General features: G+C 33.5%; 1 protein-coding gene and 1 pseudogene across 2 annotated transcripts in view; both read left to right on the top strand.

Annotated features, from left to right (window-relative positions):
• Positions 1 to 22,760, top strand: part of LOC111045223 — a 141,048-nt gene that overhangs the window by 37,368 nt on the left and 80,920 nt on the right. For both annotated transcript variants that reach the window (XM_022330575.2, XM_022330576.2), the window contains exon 2: positions 5,442 to 5,509. In XM_022330575.2, coding sequence (XP_022186267.2) covers positions 5,442 to 5,509 — 68 coding nt within the window. The remainder of the gene's footprint in view (positions 1 to 5,441; positions 5,510 to 22,760) is intronic.
• LOC120355096 lies at positions 9,071 to 9,186 on the top strand (annotated as a pseudogene).

Genomic DNA, 22,760 nt, shown 5'->3' with positions numbered 1-22,760 from the left:
TAAGGACTGAACATTTTGTGAGGTGAACAACTACAAGACTTTGTAAAACAACCTTTTTCGGACTATGTGTAACCTTATCTAAATTTGGGAGAGGAATAGCACAAAGTTACTTTATTTTTTCATTTTTGGTTTTTGGCTTTGGTTTTGAAAATATAAAGTTTCCCATTCAATATGTTTTTAATCAGTTAAAGTTTCTATCAGTCTATTAGTTTTTCTATTAGTAAAATTGAAGATAGGAGGAAAAGATCTATCCTCTGCGAGGCGTTAAATCTATAACCGAGTTGGAATCGTTAATTTATTATTATTTCGATTAATATCTGAAGATGACAGATGGAAAACTAATATTATACTGTACATTGCTGTAATATCAATGGATATTACCATAGTTTATTATATTTATGTTATAGTTTACATTTTTGATACAGAGTAAGATCATCTCATATCATTTATTTAAAAATCCACTAAAAATGATAATAATCTTTTAAGTTTACAACGTGGTTTCTCTTAAAGAAACTACAGCTTTGGCGGGGGAAAGATGATGAAAAGATAAATAATTGTACGGAAAACAGTGACTAAAATCTACTATTATTTTATTGAAAAATGTAAGGAAAAGCAGGAGGGAACTTTTGCAATACTTTGTCAGAAGCTGTTGAAGATGCAAGTTGGGGGAAGCATAAAACAAGGAGAATGGAGAGATATTTTCATAGAGTGCATGTATCATAGAATTGAAGGAAGACCATGAGGCCATACAAGGTTTGTTCTAGTGTTAATAATAATGGGTCATGGAGATGTTACATAATTGACCACGGGAAGCTCACTTGTACAGTGAGAGCCCCCCTGCCCTCCCATATGGTTCTTCTTAATGAATAAGATGAATTTCGGTGAATTTATTGCACCCAGATCCGTTTTGTGTGGCTTTCATTTCGACCGACATCTACTTACAGTTCGTTCTTGCTCTATTAGTCACTTAAAACTTGAACGTAAGACGTTTTAACTGGAGAGAACTAGGAACACAGGAAACTTTTGCTTGTGAGCTAATTTTCTCATTTAGCAGATCAAGTCGCAGAAATGAAATAGACTGAGTCAAATTGTTCCGTCTGTTATCTCTTTTCCTATTCGACGCTGAGCATTGTTGAGCATATTCTGGTGCCCAACATTATTTCTTCACAACAGTATCTATCTCATCCTTTCACATAAGTATTCATTAGTATATTTCAAGAATATTGTCGCTCGTGTACCGATATTTTTTGTTTATGAATTATGAATATACCTATTGAAACTAAAATAATTGCAAGAATAAGGAATACGTTACCGTACCTCTAATTTAGAGGAGTCTCGAATCTACAATAATTATTAGGGAAGCTATTATTAAGCAATATTAAGTAGCTTATTAATTTGTTATTCAGTAGTGAAAGCGATATTTTGGTAGCTAATAACTTCAAATTGTAACAATATTTCTATTATTTATTGAGAAGGACTAGCTTAAATATTCCTGTAATAAGTGGCAATTCAATGAATTAACATGCTTTATAATTTTACAATACCCAAACTTTCATATCTGTTACTGCTACCGGAGATATGCTAGGGATATTTCGCTTGCCTTCTTCCTCTAACTCTCTTATAAAATGATATTCTCTAAAGATAATTTAAATCCTTCATTGCTTGATACTAACCCATTGTAGCTATTTATTCTTAAAAGAACAATTATAAGTTATTGTCTCTTTAGAGAATAATATATATAATATATATATATATTATATAATTGCTCTGCTTAGAGTAAAAAACTCCAATGAAGGTCTCAAGTGTTTATTCAATAAAAACCTATTTCCGAATCGTGTTGGTCATCAAATGATTTTAGGAATCCAATGAATCAATGACATGATTGAGTAAATCTCGCAGTTGGTTTTGGATTATTCTCTTCTTAGAAAATCTTTCAAGTACATGACTGAAACACTTGAGGTTCTCGAATGATCATTCCCCTCCAAGTTCCTTGAAGGAAAAAAATCGTTTGAGTTTTGAGACAAGACATTTTTTGAGATACTGTCTGCACTAGAAAAGATAACTTTATAAACATTGGAATCAGACGTCTTGTCTGTCACAGACAGACGTAACGTTATATTTCAAAGAAGACTAAAGTGGTTCGAGAATGTAAATAAAACACTGAAGTGGGACACTGGATATAAACTGTTGCTGTACCATGAGAAGGCAATTGAGATAATTATAAATAAAAAGATGGTCAGTACATAAAACTATTGGCTTTTGCCGTAGAATAGCAAGAGATGGAGAGATTCCAACTATATCGCCATGGTTGGTAAATGAAGTGGAGTTCCAGTTCGTATATATTGTTCATTCATTAATATATATTTTCATAATTATAGAGATTACAGTTATAACACGTTATCAAATGAAGTCCCATAACCACATACATTTTTTACTGTAGGCTGTATCTATTCATAAAACTTATTAAACGAAAATCCTTTTTTTATCTGTTTCTATTCATATTGAAATAATACATGTAAATAAAATGAATGAAAGCCCATTCCTATCTGCTATTGCTGTTATTCATACAGAAAATTTAAGTTTATATTCAAGAATCTCATAGTCAAAACACCAATTCACACTCCAAAAAAAACCTTGAAAATGTTTAATGAAAAATCGAACGAGGGAATATTTGTGAGTGTGTCTATGTTGAGACCATGCAGTCGATTTTTGCATACCTCTTGTAAAAATCCATGGCAAATTAATAAAAAATCTTGAGAGGTGCCAGACCTTCAATGCAATGCTGAAATTGATCACTCAGTATGAGATAATTTTTGCAAAAATAAGCGCTACCGAATATCGAATTGTACGTTGGATCCGGCGAGGGCACTTGAAGCAAGAGTGGCTCTCCCAAGGCTGATTGTAATTATTATTATCGTCTATCATTGCCAGTGACAGTGTTGTATCAGCATTATTGAATTTTTACGAGAGGGCCACAGCTTTGGCTCGCGCGTGTCGGTGGATGATCGCTGCAGGGATCTTCAGACTGTGCAGTAATTTATCGTGGGAATGATCCTCCCCTCTTAAATAGTCGCTGACCATAAATCACCACGCAATTGTAGCTTATCGTGTGTTAGCTCTCTAGCCGAACTTGGGAATCGATATCGGCCGATATAAGCTACTGTTTCCATTGCTTTCTACCCCTATTTCATCGGAAGAATATACACTATCATTTCTATCCAACTAGACAGTCTTGTTGTTTGTTACAAGGCTAGGAAAACCATGATGACGTCACACGGCAATGTTGTATGGTTTCATTAAAAATAGTACTGTCACATGGCTGTACTACTATTACAATAGAATAGTATTGGCATAACTACTGTACAGGGAATTTTCAGCATCAGTACTACTGAACAGTAGAAGTAGGAGTAGCAATAGTAGTGTATTAAAATAGAAGTTCAGTATTGTAGTATTATAATCTATACTGTAATGTAGGAAAGAACTGGCTTATACACGTACGGAATAGGAAAATTATGTTTGACTCATCATCACGTCTGAACTACTGGACTGATTAACTTGAAATTTTGCATCTATAATCTTAATTAACCGAGAATGGTTATAGGCCTAAATTCTTCATTAAATCAAGTCTTCAGTTTGTCAAGTTTTAAAGTAGACCCTTGCGGAGCACGGATTTCCTGCTAGTCTATAATAACGCAAATAGTTATATTAAAGGAAAGTACTGTCTTATACACGTACGGTATAGAAAATTCACGAATGACGCATCATCACGTCTGAACTACTGGACTGATTAACTTGAAATTTTAACTTGAATAGAGTATAATAAACATATAGTTATTTCGCTAAAAATAAACACACATTATTATATAAAGTTCCATAGTAGCTCCATCTTTGTATTGCCATATTGGACTGTTAGGTTTATTTTGTTTTTATTGAACAGCGATTAAAAAATACTTTCTAGAAATATGGCCATGTTAACGATTAATAGCATGGCTTTACAAGATTGCCTACATTACGGGTATTAGAGTATAATGGGTTACTTCCAAAACTGAATTATGCAAATAGTCTCTTCTATAAAGTTGTTCTATTAACAGTAAATCAGACTTATCTCTCCATACTAGGAAAAACTTGATTTCAGGTCATTCTGCTAATATTTTAAAAGTTATTGTTAATTACAGCAATTAGAAACTTATTTGTATTTTCAAAGTTTTAGCTTTAATTTAGAGCAAAGTATTACATTAAACGCATAAATATTAATAGTAAAATACTAGGCTTGAAGTCATGTAATCTGAATATTTAGTTTGAGCTCGTTTTACATTGATTTATTCCATTTTTCAAACTTTGTTAGGTTTAAGATGGGTTTGAAGTACTACAGTGTGTGTTATAAAGACCTTAATTTATCTTCATAACTTACGTAACTGTCCAAGACCTTCCTATTCCAATGACCAAGCTTTTATGGGAAATGTTGTTACCAACTTCTCCCCTAATTTGATCCAAATAATTGGTTACTAGAGTTTCTACTTTGTCGGCATCTGGTGGTTAGTCCAGCCAATGAAGATTATTTCACCGGAATTAATTAAAAAAAAGATGAATTTCTCAGGGCTGTTAGAGCATTGTATGATCATTATTTTGCCAAACCACCCGTCCACTACCGACTGCTTCACCCGTAGCTTCCCTTGAAGATTCCAAATTTCGGTAATTAGTGGGAATTCAATAGCTCTGTAACCAATCATCGGATAACAACCGACCGAGACGATTTTTGCAGATTGTTAGTGGACACCAATGCTGCCTGCCGCCTCTCTAGTTAAGTCATATTTCCCAATGTTTCATAATTTCCCATTTCTCGTGAAATCTCTTCAGTTTTTCCAAAGTGAGCTAAACCTTAATTAAGAGAAACAGAAATTCACAAGTTCCATTTAATTCCATACAGTTGTTTGTTTTGCAGGTTCAACATAGACAACTTTTATCAGAAGTTAGTAATTGAACGAGCGTAGCGATTCCTACTTTTTGTCTTGAGACTCGAGTCTTTGTTAGTTTGTGGGGTTGTTTGTATGTTCGACGATAAATTTCGAATGCTCTCATCAATCAACTTCAAATTTTTAACACATAATCTTTGAATCATTATACAAATTGAGCCCATTGGATTATGAGATTGACTCACTCCTTTATCCTTTACAAGGCGAAAATCAATTATCACGAGAGGAAAAAATCATGTGAAAGTCATACGGAGTATTGTAAATCGATTCCAACCTGAGATTTCAATAGATCAGCTGAGAATATCAGCGGCATTTTGAGCGAGTTCTCCTGCGTAGAAGGTTCACTAGTTTCTTACTATCTTATGTTCTCCGAATCTATCTTCCAGTTTTCGTTTCTGGAGCTCATTTAACTTCCGGTCTGCCACCCTAATTCAAACTCTCGAATTAACATTGAAGTCTGTTTTTCAGGATGTCGTCCTCGGCTAATTTGTGGTATCACTTCGCAACCTTCTTATACCTGGTCGGCACAGCTCATGGTGAGTTATCATTATAATTATTAAGCATGTCATAGTTCGAGTATTTTATTGCACGCGGCGTTTCATATTTTATTATGCATTGTGCTTGTAGTTAAGTGTTGCATTATTGATAGCTAAGTAAATTATGCTCACATTCTTATGTGATTATTGTGGATATTCAAATGTGAATTTCAGGACGACCGTCGTATAAACTGTACACATTTTTACAACCTTAGTTATTAGTGTTCAATCAGAGTCACTCATTATAACTTGAATTATTGTAGTTTATCAAGTTTATAGTTTATTATTGACTCTTCAATTATCGCCTAATGATTCGATTCTCCTTATCACGTAAAAGTTTCAAAAAAATTGTTTTTCTAAATTTACTTACTTTTTTGTGAACATTCATGTATGTACTAATATTCTTAGTTGAATTTCGAAAGGAAAAAATTGAAGGACAGAATAAAAGCAAGATATTAGATTATTTCAGTTTAGATAAATTCATTCATGTAGATTACAATATAATATGCACACGCAGGCTTAGACCAAGTATATAATGATTGAACCTATAGCTGAACTATTCAATTACTTTTACAATTTATGAACTGTATTCATACATCATGTAATCTAACCTCTGGGGAGATTCATCATCTTATTAACATTACACAAGAGAGAATATTATATTACATAAATATCATCTAGGAAGATTACAATAAATGCTGGCTCAAATTTTAGTTTATACTCATTAAAAACATGCTGTATTACTGTTCTATGAATCTTATGAAGTATGTGCTGAATTCAACGATGTAAAGATGAAATTCAATTCGATGATGTTATAATATTGTGTTGTTGCCTTGTAAATATGAGGGAGTTTGAATGCATATCAACGTCCATCCTTGGAAAATGAAATGTGATGATATTCTTCCAATTAACGCTTAATGGGGAACAAAGAGATAGAGTGAGTGAGTGAGAGAGGGTGAGAGACAGATAGACAGGAACAATGTAGAAAAGTTGGGGAATGGTTTTCGTGGAAGTGTCATTGGTTTAATCGATTTAAATATACTTTCTGGCTGTTGGACATCTATCGATTCGTTTAATCATCTCACCTCCCACACAATAGTCTGCTTCCATCTCAACACAAATATCTTCATAAAACAATCGTTTACCATGATTTCCGAACAATAAACCTAATTTTCAACTTTCTCGCTTGCAGAAGTTAGGGATAGCGCTGGTAAACTAAACTACTTGTAGTTCCACGTGCGTGGAGAATACTATGCCAAATCCTCGACAAAGTTCGAATTCGATCTACTAGTCTATGAGTGTAGCTGTGACAGGCGCATTCATACATTGCGCTGGGCTCGTTGGTTGGAGTTTGGATGTCTCCCTAGTTTATGCGTGCATAGGACATTCGATTATTACTTGCATCATCGAATGCACTTGTCTTCACCACGAGGGCCAGTAATAGCTCGCTCTCTCTCCCTCCTTCCACTAATACGGCCCCCTTCTGTTCACTTATTCATATACCTACTCCCCCCTAAACCGGTTTGAGGGCCTGTCTGGGTCTGTTCATTAAGCGCTAACCCGTTTTCAAAGTTTTCAAGCAACCCGCCTTCCCCGTTCAATAAGTCCCTTTCAATAAATTTTTTGATCCAAAAAAACATAAAATGTACGCACTTTTTCAATTACCTTGATGGAAAATTATAGCCTTAAAAATGCAAGCTGATGAAAAATGTGACTGCACATTGTTCTGTATAAATTGGATACATTATTAATCATTACACAAAATATTGTCTGCATTTTCATTACCACTTGAAAATGCCTATGAATAGTCGAAAGATGTTGTGGGAAATTTAAAGTGAAACATTTAAAACATTAAAAAATGGCACTAGAGAACTTTCATTTCATTTAATCAACTATAGTAGCCTTATAAGGAGAAGTGCATATTGCCTGTGTCGTATAAATAGGTCAAATTTTCAATGATTACACAAAAGCAATATTAGGTAAGAACTGAAACAAGATAACTGAGCAGAGGCACTATGATATAATTCCTTGCATTTTTGAGGAGGTTGTAGCAGTAAAGTGTTATATTGTATAGAAGTTATTATATATAAGTGTATAAGCCCGCATATATTGTAAACTGCATAAATAAATACAAATAAAAATATCACTTCATTCCATAATACACTTTATAATCAATCATATAATCTTATCAACATTACATGAATACTCCTTCTAAGACTAGACATACGTCTGTGTATAGGAAAATGAATAAATCTTATCAAATTAAAGTATAAAGTGCTTTAAATATCAAAGTATTTATCATTAAATAATGTATATATTTTTAAAATACTGTAAAAATATATCACCTTACAATTATAATAATTTAACATTATAAAAATCTAGCTAAATAATTTCATTACCTCGTATGAATAAGGATTCTCAGTTAGTCTTAATTCCCCAGTAAGTATTCTATTTTGATTTCAAGATGATGGCTGTTGATTGAGGTTGTTCAGAGAAATGAAAAGAAATTTTCCAGTTGTGACGCATCATTTTCCATATTATAATGAATGCATTTCTTACATCATTAGGTCATTACTTCAATCAGTATCAGATGTACCCTATTCAATGTGCTCGAATAATATTCTATTGAGAGATGCGATTCATTGGGCTTCCATATCAAATAATGTGATACTTTTGTAATTTCAGCCTTAGAATTGAAAAAGATTGCAAGGGGAAAGAAAAGTTGACTGTGACTCCTTTCTGGGAAAATGGGGTTCAAGAGATCTAATCAGCAGACGCATAGAATCCATTATTGATTCCCTACTTTTATTACGATTATTGAATTCATACCTTATAAGGTTCTTTGTAATATCTTTTGAATAAATTACGTCTGCCTTCGGTATGGTTTCAACATGAAATCAACATATTCCTACTGATAAAAATGTAAATTTCAGTTTTTTTTCGAGGTTTTGAAGTTCAGTAACAAATACTAAATTTAGTTCTATTTGTAGACTACAAGAAATCTATGCTGTCCTCAATATTACATTATTATTCAAATAGAAAGAGAAGTAATATTCTTGTGTGTTTTCCGAGTGACTAATTCAGTATACAAGTTGGATGACCCAGATCCAGATTCAAATACAAATGAAATGGTCTCATTGTTTACTGGAAATCCTGTTCAATATACTTCAATGGTTGATTCATTAACCATACTACTGTATTATCCTTGATTATCAAGTTGCTGATTCAATAGCCTAGTAACCTATAAACAGGGTATAGAAGGTAACCTCTACCTCTCTGCCTACAAACGTGAAATATCGCTGACAATTTTGCAAAATAGGCGTTTCCTTTTGTTTTTGAAAGAGTCTCGATGTTTGTATTCAGCGTATTTCAATAGTCTTATTCATTCTCCTTAATTACCATACCACACCATACCATATTACCCACCACAACTATACTCATATGAGTATTATTACTCCACTACTCATAAAGTGAAATACACATAGTTGTTCTTCTCACCTGTAGAAAATATGTTTAATTCGGTCATGCTTAAAACAAATTTCCAACTAAAAATAGTTGCAACTGCTCTGGTTCCACTTCAAAGTCGTATAAATCTTTCGCCTTTTACTAAAGATTTCCGTGATGAGTCTAATCTGAATTATTTTAGAGTTATAGTTTGAGAAAGTTATAGTTTCGGAAAGAAACTTGCTACTTCTTCTCTACTGTAATGATATTGAATTATTTAATTAAATAGAGAGCAAACTGTTCGAAAGAGATTTATATTCATGATGATGAACTCAAAATATTCATGAGACATTGACATTGCAAATCCGTTATATTCGCCCATTCTGCTCTACGAAAATTTATATTTCTAGTTTCACATTGAATAATACATACTAGTAAAGTATAAATCCATATAATATTTTCATTCAGACTCGAGAGACTATGAGAGACTGTTTTCATTCTCAGACTATGAGAGGATGAACCACCGGACAGATTTCAGAGCTCTTTCATAAGGATATACATGTAAACGTGTACTCTAATGAAAATGTTTTGAATGCAGGATTCGAACAGCTGGTGAAATTGAAGAACTCATTGATCGTGAACAGTAGGCCTAATTGAACTAATTTCCATCCTAACAGTCAACAGATGCTCATCTCATCTTGTGAGTCCTTCAGTGGAAAAGGAAACCTTATGACTTCAATTGGTCCAAGTGAATCTAGCAATTTTTGTGAGAGCATTTTGAATAGCTTTGTCGCTGCTATTGGAAAAAGGCAATGAAAATTCTCTATTGGACTGAAAAAGATAAAAAGCTCGTTACTGAGCTATAAAATAATGCTCTTACGAGTATGAAATGGATGATCAATCAGTTAGACCTGGCCACCACTTTGATATATTGTATGTGTATGGTATTATCTACTGCATTCAATGGTCTGTACCACGTATAAGTTTTCGTTGCACTTTCATGTTATCTTAGCCCGTTCCTTAATATGGATTCACCATGTAACTGTTGTATGTATCATGTTCGTGTACGGCAACAGCTTTGGAGAACGTTTCAATTCGATATGTTATATTCAGCTTATAGATTTATTCGCCGTATAGGGTTTCAGACTGTCACAATAGATGGATGAACGTATAATAAAACATATTATCGTTCAAACAATGTAATAATATCAGCTGTTGGAACTGACTCAATTCTCTGTTGTCCAATTCACATATTTTATCCATTCTGATAGGTTTCCATCCAGTTCTGTGGAAGCACTAATCTCTCTTGGGATTTACGTATTAATTTCTGAATCATTCACGGCTTATTTCACATCTATACACTCAGTTTTGTGAAAGAACAAATCCTCCTAACTAGAATTTTCTGGGCTCAGTCGAAAGTATCAATTTTCCAATCATTTATAGAATGTAGCGAAACGAGTAGATCAAAGTTAGAAATTCATTACAATGCTATTTCGTTTTGGCATTTTCGGATCAGACGTTTTCAGTTGTCAGTTGTGAGGTAGCAGCCGGCGGACGCACAAGGGGTGGTTGAGGTGTTGCCCCTCCATCTCGTTTTCTATATGTAGCAAGACAAGCTAATGAATGGTGCGTCTGTCGATCCCATTCTCTCTTGCGTTATTTCTACCTTCACCAATCTTATTGCAGTATTGTCCTTCAGTCTCTTTCTCTAGCTTGCATAATGAAAAACTTGTTTCATATTCACAAATAATGAACATAAGTAATAACAACTAGTAGCCTTAAATATTCCTCCAAAATTAACGAATTTTTACAAAAATATATAACTTATAAAATTATTGATGATATGCACTGACTTTAAGATGGTATAATCCTTAACATCCTGTTTTGTAATTATTTCATCACTTTTCCCATCACAAGTCTTGTTTAATTAGAACAGCTTCATTTACCGGTGGTTCGGAACCTTTTATCCTTTCATCTCTCAACATTATCCTTCTCACTATCCACACACAAGCCTTCAAATTATGTGGGCATTACCCCCAGCAAAAAACGAACGATATATTATGTATATGAGATAGTAATCCATAGATGTTTTTACGGCTTAATATTCCACTGATGATATTCAGTTTCATCCTTCATCTTTACATAACACATCCCATGAAGCTTTATTCCGATTTGCGATCGACGTGTTTCATTTTGAAGATGAAAGTAACGCTACCCGCTATGATCAAATTTACTTGACAGTACTATCTAACTGTGGTTAGGCCTATATGGTCATAGCTAGTGTACTTGTTCGCAAGTGAGAAAGAGCGATCAAAAAGAGAAAGAGTGAATTGTGGTCGATAGAGTTGTGGTCAGCTGGTCGTTGGTTGTCAATAACAGAGTGTCATGTGGTTCCCAATCCTGGTTCAATTGTTCTGTTTTCGTGATACGTGTTCCAGCTTTTTCGCCAGCTCTTGTGAGGCAGTGCATTCATTGTCTGTCTCTGTTCTTAACTCTTTGAAGTTTCGATTAATCTAGAGGTCAGTTGCAAAGCTGTTCTGTCTCGGGTATGAAAAATGTAGATGTTCCTTTAAAGATTACTAGCACAAAACTTTGAAAAAAGGGTTATGAAAAATTGTGAAATGTTATTGAAAAATATAAATATAGTAATATTAAAGAAGAAAGTGATCAACTGCCAAAACTGATTGTCAAAAATAGTTTTTTTTAGATATAGGACTATTTCTGAAATTATCACATAGGTAGAAATTCTTGTATTGTGATAAAACTTTTACTTCCCCAAAATCTGGGAGCTCTAATAAAGTTTATAAAACTTTCTGTTAATTGAGGAGCTCCCCTGAAAACGTTACCACATTTACTGGGCATAAGAAGAGTAAAGTTCACAGTGGAAATGAGTGATTGATGCAGATAATTGAAAAGTGTTGATAGAATACAGAATCATTGGTTGTATATATTAGGAGGACCTTAAAGTGAAGCAGTAGGAAATGTCTCTTGTGAGTCTTTGATTCGAGCATTCTCAGTTTAAGGAAATCTATAATGCTAGTGCAGCTCCATTGGAAGTACATTAGAACTCTTATTGTTCGAATTGATTGGAACCGGACCTCATTCGGTTAGTTGAATTTTTCACAAAAACGGATAATTTATAAAAAATTCATCTTATACATTATAGTATTATTTATTCCATCTGTAACCGGTTGAATACTTTACTGTATGAATTGAACTTTGCTAAAAAGAGTGTTAATGATTTTTGAACATATCTGGAATCCATGCAAACTTTCTTCTAAAAGCGAATCGGATAATTGGAGTTCTACTGTAGTCATTATTGGAAAAGCTAGGAAAAATTATCTGTTAATTTTAGGAAATTACCAGCTGTTATCTGTTACTGCCAATCATGCTGCAAGAAATACCGAAAAATGAATGATTGAATAATAATAAATATAGTACCCCTTTATAGTATAGAACAACTTTTACTTCTTGAAAAACAATAAATAACTTATAAGTATAATTAAAAACTTCAAGAAGTCTGAAATTGCATGTGTGATTACGTCGTCCCTTTCAAATAAGATTTTGTGATTTTGTGCCACTCAACTGCTAAAATCAGAGCTCAACCTCTAAAATTTCAAAGAATAACTGGAAAATCGTAGCTCAGTGTAATTTCAAAAAATACTCTTAACACAAGTTTCTAATTTTAGTGAAATTAATTATTTTTGGCCGAATAATACTGGGAAATCACGAATAACTGTTTTCAAGCACACGCTTGAAGATCCAACGTGCCTATAAAATGTTGATAGTATTGGTCGGTAGATTTCCTAATCTAACAGTGTATGAGAATCTGTGACATTTCGCTTTTATAGAGATCAATCACAAGACTTTCTATGATTATGAACACTTTTTTATGAGTTTTCAACCAGAAAATTATTTCAATCCATAACTCTGCTGTGAATTTATAATAACCACGATATTATGCATTTTTAATAACCTCTATCCTATTATTAACTGGATTTGAATACTTTTAAAAAGAACATTAGCATCTAACTTCACATTTTATTTATTGGAAAAGCTTTTCTCGTTGAAATCGTACAAGCTGATGAGCGCAGAGAGAGAGAGAGAGAAAGAGAGAGTGAGAGAGTGAGAGAGTATCGGGAAAACACGGTACCTAAAGAATCAATATTATCTGAACTTCAGTTCGTTGTTTTCTCAGCCAAAGATATGTTTTCCATTCAATTGTAGACTGCATTGAATGAATCGTAGGTGCTAACTTTTCAAAAACTTTATTCTCTCCGTAGCCAAGAAACTATTTGATGGAATATTATATTTATCTATCTATTGTAATACATCAGTATATACACTTCAATGTCAGTCTCAGAAATTTGATTGAAACAGACGTACCTCTATCATTGTTTTACAAATAACTCAGATTTGGTAGGAGTGGATGAGTTATTTAAAGTTCAACAATTCTTCATCATTTGATGAAAAAAGCAAATGAGTTGATTTCAAGTGGAACATCACTTTTACCAGGGTGAATTATACGTTTAATAAATAAAATTGATGCTTAACAATAATCTAAACAATATCATTATTACGAGATCCGTGAGTCTAAACATTCTGTTTTAGCAATAATTGCTGTATTCAAACTTCCTTCTATAACAGCATACAATTCGAGATCCAGATGTAGGCAAATTCAAAGCCCACCCCAACTATAGGTGTAGTAATCAATTTGCCATTGCGATCGTAAAAGTTTTATGAAGAAAATGTGGTCTCGAGTAGCAAAAGAAACTAATTCTGCTAAGTAGAAACTCATAGAACCTCATACTTTTCTCCAACTATCTCTTGGTGAGAGAATTAATTTCTGTTATTTGTAACATGATTATTTCTAATCTATATGAAGTTTCCAGGATTAAATAGAAAATACCAACTTTAAAACTTTATCCGCAGATGACTGAATCTCAGTTTAGCTTCTGTTAAACATCCTTTAGTGTGTTTCACTAAGAAAATACGTTTCCAAGCAATCAAAGATCAAATTTCTATTAAGTGGGGTATTTACCATGAATTTTCCTCGTTTCGTCTGCCAGACAATCTACCTTCATCATTGAATGTAGCCAGTGCTCGATGGCTGCACGTGTAATATTGTAAATGAGGTCGAATGTGCTTCGAGACTGTTAGTTTGTCCGTAACTACTACTCAACGCACTTCGTGAATTGAGGGAATTAGAACAGACAGCAACATCGAATCGGCTTAGAAGTTGCTATTGAAATTTGCCTGAGTATGTAGTTACTTCGATGAATAAGTTTGTTCGGTAGAAGCAGCAAGGTATCTAATTTGCTATCGAGGAAATCTGTATCAACATTGTAAAGTTTACGTGTATTGTTTTGTTGCATACCTGCAATTTCTCAATTTCATCCCTTAAGTACGGTAAAGAAAATATCTTGTAGATGACGTTGTCTAGTAGGTATTTTATTCTATATTCAAGTATTCTACAAAACCAGTCATCAGATTCGCACTCCTATAATAATTAGAATATGTTATAATATCCAATTTCAAATTATTCTGTCATAATCGTATTACTACCATCATGGAAAATATCCTGTTCTTTGTTCAGATTTTGTTTATGCAATTCCAACAAATAATTCCCATTCAATAATCTTATTTATTCCAATAAATTCATTTTTCTTAGCTAACTGCGTACAAGATTTTTCTCTCAAGGTGGGTTTCCGTTGATATGTTGATTACTTGACGACTACAGAATACTTTAGCGCTTATGGTATGGGAATTGGGAATGTTCACACTTTCGCAGGCTGAAAACACTCCCATAAAAGCCTCAAGTATTCTTCAGGCTTCAGTATTTTACTAACAAAAACTCACCTTCAGGTTCTACTTTCAGCTGTCCATTTTGTATTCATAATGCTGTATTTGTGTGAAAAGAGACATTGGGCCGTATGAATAAAAACTGAGCATATGCTCATGAGCATGTAGCATAAGGTTTTGTTCATGAGCATCAGGTAGAAGCATAAGCATTTGTAATGCATTTTTATATCAATAAGCTTTACCTTATACTCTTAACGTATGCTTTGTACTGTGGAGCAAATGCTCACGTATTTTGAAGATTTTTTATCAACTGACTCGTCTTACTTTGTTGACACAGAGCAGACGACCAAACACCGCTTGTGGTTGGTCGTCTGCTCTGTTCTCTATGAATATTGAGTTTTAGGTTAGTTGAGTTCTGAATTTTGAAATAATAATAATAATGTCATCTCTATAATAATCTCCAGCATAATCGCAATAGCCTTTTTATAATATTCCGTACTCTCATCTTCTTAAATGCCTATTTCCTATTCTGTGATGGCGGGAAAAATAGAAGTAACATGACAACTAGGTTTATAGTTCTAAAATATTGGTTGTAATCGTATCTATTATAATTGCCTCTTCCTCACACAAATTAGTTGAGCCATTTCACTATGAGCAAAAGGTGAAAAGCTGCTCTAGACTAGACTCACCTTTTTTGAAGCATTTGCTTCAAAAGTTGAGCAAATGTTCTAGTTTATTGATACAATTTTGAGCATAAGCTCTACTTTTGAGCAAATGCTCAAACTATTTTTTTGATGAGCATAAGCAAAAGGTTTTGCTCACGTTTATTCATAGAAAATGAAGCATATGCTCAATGTGTAAGAGTAAGTGTAAGAAAACAGCTGAAATATTAACAACTAGTACCAATTTTAACTCTGCTGTTTGGGAGGTAATTAATAGAAATAGGAGAGCAGCTCAAAAAGATACAGTTACTAATGTCCCTAGGATAATCGATGAACATGGAATTAATATGGATGATAGTATAGACATTTGTAACTTTTTCAATAAGTATTATCAACAGGTTGCATATAATCTCCAAAAGTCACTGAACACTAATACTTATAATACAACTACATTAAATGCTGAGCCAATTGAAAAGGTATTTAAATTTCATCCATTATCAAGAGATGAGTTGTCAAGAATAATAAAAAATTTGAATAACAAAAAAACAGTAGGATTGGATGGGGTCTCAAGCAAAATTTTAAAAGAATGTGAAAATGAATTACTGGACCCTTTATTGCATCTCCTTAATACTTCACTAGAGCAGGGTATTTTCCCTGATGATCTGAAACAAGGAAAAATTTTGCCAATTTTCAAGAGCGGTGATTCTGAAAGAGTTGAAAATTATAGACCCATTAGTATTCTAAATGTAATAAGTAAAATTTTTGAAAGAGTAGTTTTAAATAGGCTATTGATGCACCTGGAAGAAATTAATTTCATATGTGATGAACAGCATGGGTTCCAGAAAGGGAAATCTACTAAGACTGCAATAGTATCCCTTGTTGAAAGACTAATAGATATAATAGATTCAGGTGAGAAGGCAGCCGCAATATTTCTTGATTTATCCAAAGCTTTTGATTGTGTGAACCATAGAATATTATTGGAAATACTAAAAACTGTAGGTGTGAATGGTATAGAACTAAAATGGTTTGAATCATATCTCATAGGTAGAAACCAGTGTGTTGAGCTTACCAAGGTGGATGGGAATGAAATAGTAAAAATTAAATCTCAAAAACTGGAGGTCCAGGCTGGAGTACCTCAAGGCTCAATTCTGGGTCCCTTACTGTTTCTGTTGTATGTGAACCAATTACCAAAAGAGTTAAAAGATCACAGAGCTCTGTTGTTTGCTGATGACACATCGCTTATCTTTAACAATTATTTATTAGATAGTCTAGAAATAAATGCTTTTACTGGAGTACAGTCAATTGTCCAATTCTTGAAGCAAAGGCAATTAACAATAAATAGTAAGAAATGTCAATTCCTACAATTCAAAAGTAAATATAATTCAGTAGAGGATAGAGAAATAAATGTGTTTGTAGAGGAAAATGAATTAGACCAAGAAGAGAAAGTAGCATTCTTGGGAATTTTATTGGACAGGAAATTAACATGGCATCCTTACATTGAGAGGATATGTAATAAGATATCATCTGGAGTATTTGTCCTGCGGCATCTTGCTAGGCTGAATGATAAAAAACTACTGTTAACTGCTTACCATGGACTTATACTATCTCATATTAGGTATGCTATTTTAGTATGGGGTAATTCATCTCAACAAAATATGGACAGGGTGTTTAAGATTCAAAAGAAGGCACTCAGATGTATAGAGAAAGTGAATAGGTTAGACTCTTGTAGGCCTTTATTTAAAAAGCTTGGTCTATTAACTGTGCCATCTTTGTATGTATATGAAGTTGTAATGCATGTGAAAACGAGTGGTGTGATCCAGAATTCAGATGTTCATGAGTATAATACGCGAAACAGAGCAGATTATCATATAATGGGTCACAATAGTAGGTTATTTGAACAAAAACCAGATTATATTGGTAGGAAATTTTATAACAAGCTACCTCAAATCTTGAAAAGTAATGATGATTTGAAGATTTTCAAAAAACAAATTAAAAAATATTTAGTTGATAGAGCTTTTTATAGTGTACAAGAATTCCTTTCAAACCTAAACTAGGTTGAACTACTTAGTGTTAGAATTATTATGTAATAACATGACTTGTCTTATACTCCATGACTGGAGTCTTTAGGACGTAATCTTGTTATAGAAGTATAAGTTATACGTAAAATGGAAAATACGTAAAAATACAATTATACGTAAAATGTTATAGAAGTATAAGCAAATGCTCAACTTTATTCATATGAGCCAAGAACTTATCATAATGAGATAATAATTTTTTATATCTTATTTCATCTGTCGTTATCAATTTCTATCACAGTAAAAAACTTTCCAATTTGAGAGGAGTGGATTCAACTCAGTTCTCAGTTATATTGCAATCTGTACTTTTGTGGCTTTCATTCACGATACATTCTATATCATTAATTTGTTTTCTGATTTTGCATTTTGAACATAATATACATATTTAGTATTTATAAATTGCATATAAATCTTTGAAGAAAGTTCAAAATGTTATATATCCCAAATAGTATGCTATTCTATTTCATTTAGAACGATTTAATTCGTGAGCTCGTATACTGTTCATTTTTGAGTTGTAGTAAATACGTGCGTCAACGTATTGTGTGGAAGTGGGATATTATCTGAGCGTCAAAACGCTGTGTTTAACTTGACAACGTAGCAAGAGTAACTGAATTTTATCTCTGGTTCGAGTTGGGTGGGATTGCTCTCTTCAACTAAAACGAAAGATTTTTCCGTTCATATTCGACGATTCCCGTTTTTCTGCTCCTATTATACTCTTGACCTGTCTGCTCCATAGATATAATATATATTTTCGGCGTAAAATCAATGCAGCTCAACTTGGATTATTACTATTCACACGAATGGTTGTTACATGTTAAGCCTCCCCATTTGGCCTCCCCTCTTCTTCATATTGACATTCTGTTTGAAAGTACACTTCACGTAGGAGTAGAGGGGATTACTCATAAAATGTTCAACTGTAATCTTATTCCGATATTTTCTGGACGGCAGAATACACCCCGAATAACATTGGATGTGAACATACTTCGACATAAAAATCAGCTTATTTCAACATCGTCGGAAATGTATGCTATTATTTTATATCTCACGGATGATTTATTGATACGGCCAAAAGTTTTAAAAAATCATCCACAATGATTCTTTCCAAAATTTATTGTAAAAAATGTTCAAATCGTGTTACGAAATTTACATTCTAGTGAACTTTCAATACTAATGTAGTTTGAACTATATTTCGATATCGATCAATGATAAAAATAATCTTTGTGCATGACATGAGTTAATCTTTGTGCATGACTTAATCTCTTAAAAGGGATTTATTTTTAAATTTCTCCTTTGGATTAGATTTGTTCAAGAAACTAGCAGGCTTGCTGAAATTTGCAAAAGCCGTTAGGCTTTACTCTTTTTTGGAGGATTAAGCTTTGGATTGCTCAATCAGTATTTATTATTGAGTTGCTCAATACTGTTTATACACGATAAAATTAAAGGACGCTACTCATTCTATTTCTTTATTGAATGAAAATAATTACTATATACAGTTGAATTAACTACCATTGATTAAAATAGATGGAAGTCGATCCAACTAAACGACTAAACCCCCATACAATGGTCACTACTTGATTCAGGATCAAAGTAGAATTGAAGCGCTGTACTGAACCCAAAATTTTTGAAAAAATAAAAACTCACAATTATCAATCTTTCTAAATATTTTAGTGAATTTTCCCTCTACAATTTTTTAAATACATTTCCACTGTCATTCATCCAATCTCATGTCAGATCTCATCTCATTGTTTCATATAGAATTTTTCTTTCCTCCATTCTTTTAAAAATGATTCACAGAATAATCAATTCCCGATCTTTCCGATCATCATGTTCTTAAATCGAGTAAATCTCGTAATCTATTTTCTGTAATCTATATGATCAAATTATATGTTAATTTGATCTAATCCAAACGATAATAATTATGAAATTATTGTGACAAAGTTGGAAGAGGATTAATTTCGATTTTTCAATACTAGTCTTGCCCCGTTCTCTCACGAAGAATAGAGAATTGAGCCGGTAGTAATCGGCTTGTGAAGAGAAGAGGGTAAATTTTAGTTGTCTGATGGGCGGGCAATTGATGTGTGCTCGCTACCCGCCACGTCTACCCGCTACGTCTACCCGCTACGTCTACCCGTTACGTCTACCCGCTACGTCTACCCGCTACGTCTACCCGTTACGTCTACCCGCTACGTCTACCCGCTACGTCTACCCGCTACGTCTACCCTTACGTCTACCCGCTACGTCTACCCGCTACGTCTACCCGCTACGTCTACCCGTTACGTCTACCCGCTACGTCTACCCGCTACGTCTACCCGTTACGTCTACCCGCTACGTCTACCCGCTACGTCTACCCGCTACGTCTACCCGTTACGTCTACCCGCTACGTCTACCCGCTACGTCTACCCGCTACGTCTACCCGTTACGTCTACCCGCTACGACTACCCGCTACGTCATCACGTTTCACAGTCATCGATCTCAGACTGCTGTTATCGGTGAGTGTCGTCGACATCATCATCATCATCCTCATTGCCGGATGTTGAAAAAAGGTAGGTGAGATAAGGTTACCTATGCATTTCAAGGCTTGCTTTACCCATCCCGCATCCAGTTGTGTAGCCGAGCTGTTTTGATTTTGAATTATTTTTCAAATCCGTTTCTGTAGTGAGATTTACGTTGTAGACAGCACCTGATTATCATTGGTTTGATATCCATGTCTTTCATTGGACAAATCATATAGCTCTATCCTTTTGTAGCTCCATATTGTTGCTATAATTATTGTTTTTAGACCAGGTACAAATATAATCAATTACTAAAATATTTAACCTCATTTATAAAAATGTGTTATTAATTATCATTGAAATGTAAGTTTTCTCAACAAATGAACATATAATTCATCATTATTAACAAGGATCATTTATATTATATCAGATATAACTGAAAATTTTGTGAATTGAAGAACTACAAGACCTATTTCGGACTATGTGTTATCTAAATTTGGGAGAGGAATAGCTCAAGGTTACCTTATTTTACCTCTCCCTATCATTTTGATAATGTACTTATTGTATAGACTAAATGAATAAAGAATAAAGATATACCAGGATCACATAAATGATTTTATCTACCATTTCAGGCGTTGGAAATATGAAATCGGCAACATTTAAGCTCTATGATTTCCACTGACTTTAAAAAGTGAATCTCAATATAGTTATGTTGTGGTTGCAACTGTTCCCGCTTGTGTAGAGATTATATCTTTCCCACTGTATTAATCAAGAATACTTCCAATTTTTCAAATGAACACGTGACTTATTATATAACAATTTTTACCAAAAACTTTCCAATATGTAGTGCATTTTTTATATAGTAATTTTTATTTTTCAATGATTTAATGGGAATATTTGTTTTGTTAGTCAATTTTGATGACAACAAAACATGTTGTTTCAACATGTATAATTTATTATTTTGTATTACCACAAATCACCATTTCATATCGTTAATAGCGAAGGTTTTTTAATGATTAAAATATTTTATCAAAAATGTTGATATAAAGATTATTCTCATCATGCATCTATTACAAAGTTAGTTCAAATTGGAAATATTTTTTGTCAAAATTGAAAAATTGTTTCATGAGAAATATTGTTAAGTTGGGACTAAACATTAAAATTGTTTAAAAATATTGAGAAGAAAATTATTAGGGTTTGTTAATTCCCTTCAAGAACCACATAGCATCTTCATGGAATGGCCAAAAAATGGTACAGTATTGTGTATCTCTGAACACTTTGTTTTCAATACTTGATCTAAGACGAATTAGCCTACGTGAATGAATGATTCTTCAAAACTTATAGTAAAAATTGAACATTCCTGCCTTTTTTCGAAAATCTTGCATCCTTGTTAATGCTTGAATTGGAATTTTTGCCTAGATCTATCTAGGATTTTGAGTTGCGATGAGGTATTTTCCTTATTGTCAGTGGAGTGAACTTGCTGCGGCTTGTCGGATTACATTTTTAACAGAAAAATATTAATGCATCCTTCATCCAAGATTGACAACTAAAAGGAAAACATATTATTTGAGAAATAGCAGTTGTTTTCCGTTTATTATGAAATCTGTTCATCCGCGGTTTCATAAATACGAATATGTCTCGTCGGAATAAAAGCCATTCTCGTTTTTGGGCAAGCGTCGCTTTTATGAAGACTGTAGGATTTATTCCCGTTTTCCTGAAAATAAATTTTTAACGAACCTGATAACTTGTTTGAAACAAGGGTGGCTTTCAGGTGTTTTTGGCATAAATAAGAGAGAAACCCCCGTAATTCAACTGTTGTGAGCTGATGGATTGGTCCAAAAATAGCATCAGCTCTGATGAATGATTCTGCAAGAGTTCCCCTGTCAGGGATCGATTTGAGATTAAATATCTGGAAAGACCATATTCAGTCTAGAATGCCAAACACATGCACTTTGTTTTAGCTTTCAAGCTTTCAGGATATCAATTAACCCTCGGTTAGTTTTCATTTACTGTACTAACAATGCAAAAAGAAGCTCAAATTATTTCAGAGATTAATAATTTTCAGGGAATAGTGCATGACAATTTAATAGTGTACTTACTTCACGCTTGTTGTTCCATGTCTGTACTTGAATGAACAAAGCTTTTACATACGTTAAACTCTATAGTGTATACATATAATGTATATGCAGCTCTGTTCGCTTTCTGTATGTGTTACAGTTCTGAGTATTTGCTCCAATAGAACTTTAGATAACCCACCCCTCTCCACAGCCACCGCTTCACAGTTCATCATTAGCAATGCACCATCTTTTAGTGGATTACGTTCACAGCGAACTAAAGTTGGTGTATCTGCACATGGCTAGTATAGAGGCAAATTTGATACAAACGTAATAGCGAACGTGAAGCTAATTAGCCCATCATGGCGTATCTCTTACTATAATTAATCAGCTTGATCATGAGTTGTAACATAAGAATTGAGGAATTGTTGAGTCAAAGGCAAACAAATAAACACATGTGTGTCTAAATTAATTACTTGTCAGCAGTGCAAATCTGATTGTAATCTTGCATCAGACGTGAATCCTTATCCTCTTCAAATATTATACGAGAATCTTCTATCATTCTATGAATCCTTATTCATCGTAGAATTTCAACATAATTACTTCAATCTAACAGTCCTAAAACTCAAAGAGACTAGATAGACAAGAAACTGAACTGTATGAGGATCATATTGCAGAATACACTAATTGGAAACATCTCGAGGGAAATTAATTGTATTAAT

The sequence above is a fragment of the Nilaparvata lugens genome, chromosome X (assembly GCF_014356525.2).
Source record: "Nilaparvata lugens isolate BPH chromosome X, ASM1435652v1, whole genome shotgun sequence".
Lineage (NCBI taxonomy): Eukaryota > Metazoa > Arthropoda > Insecta > Hemiptera > Delphacidae > Nilaparvata > Nilaparvata lugens.
This window is presented reverse-complemented; position numbering and strand designations above follow the sequence as displayed.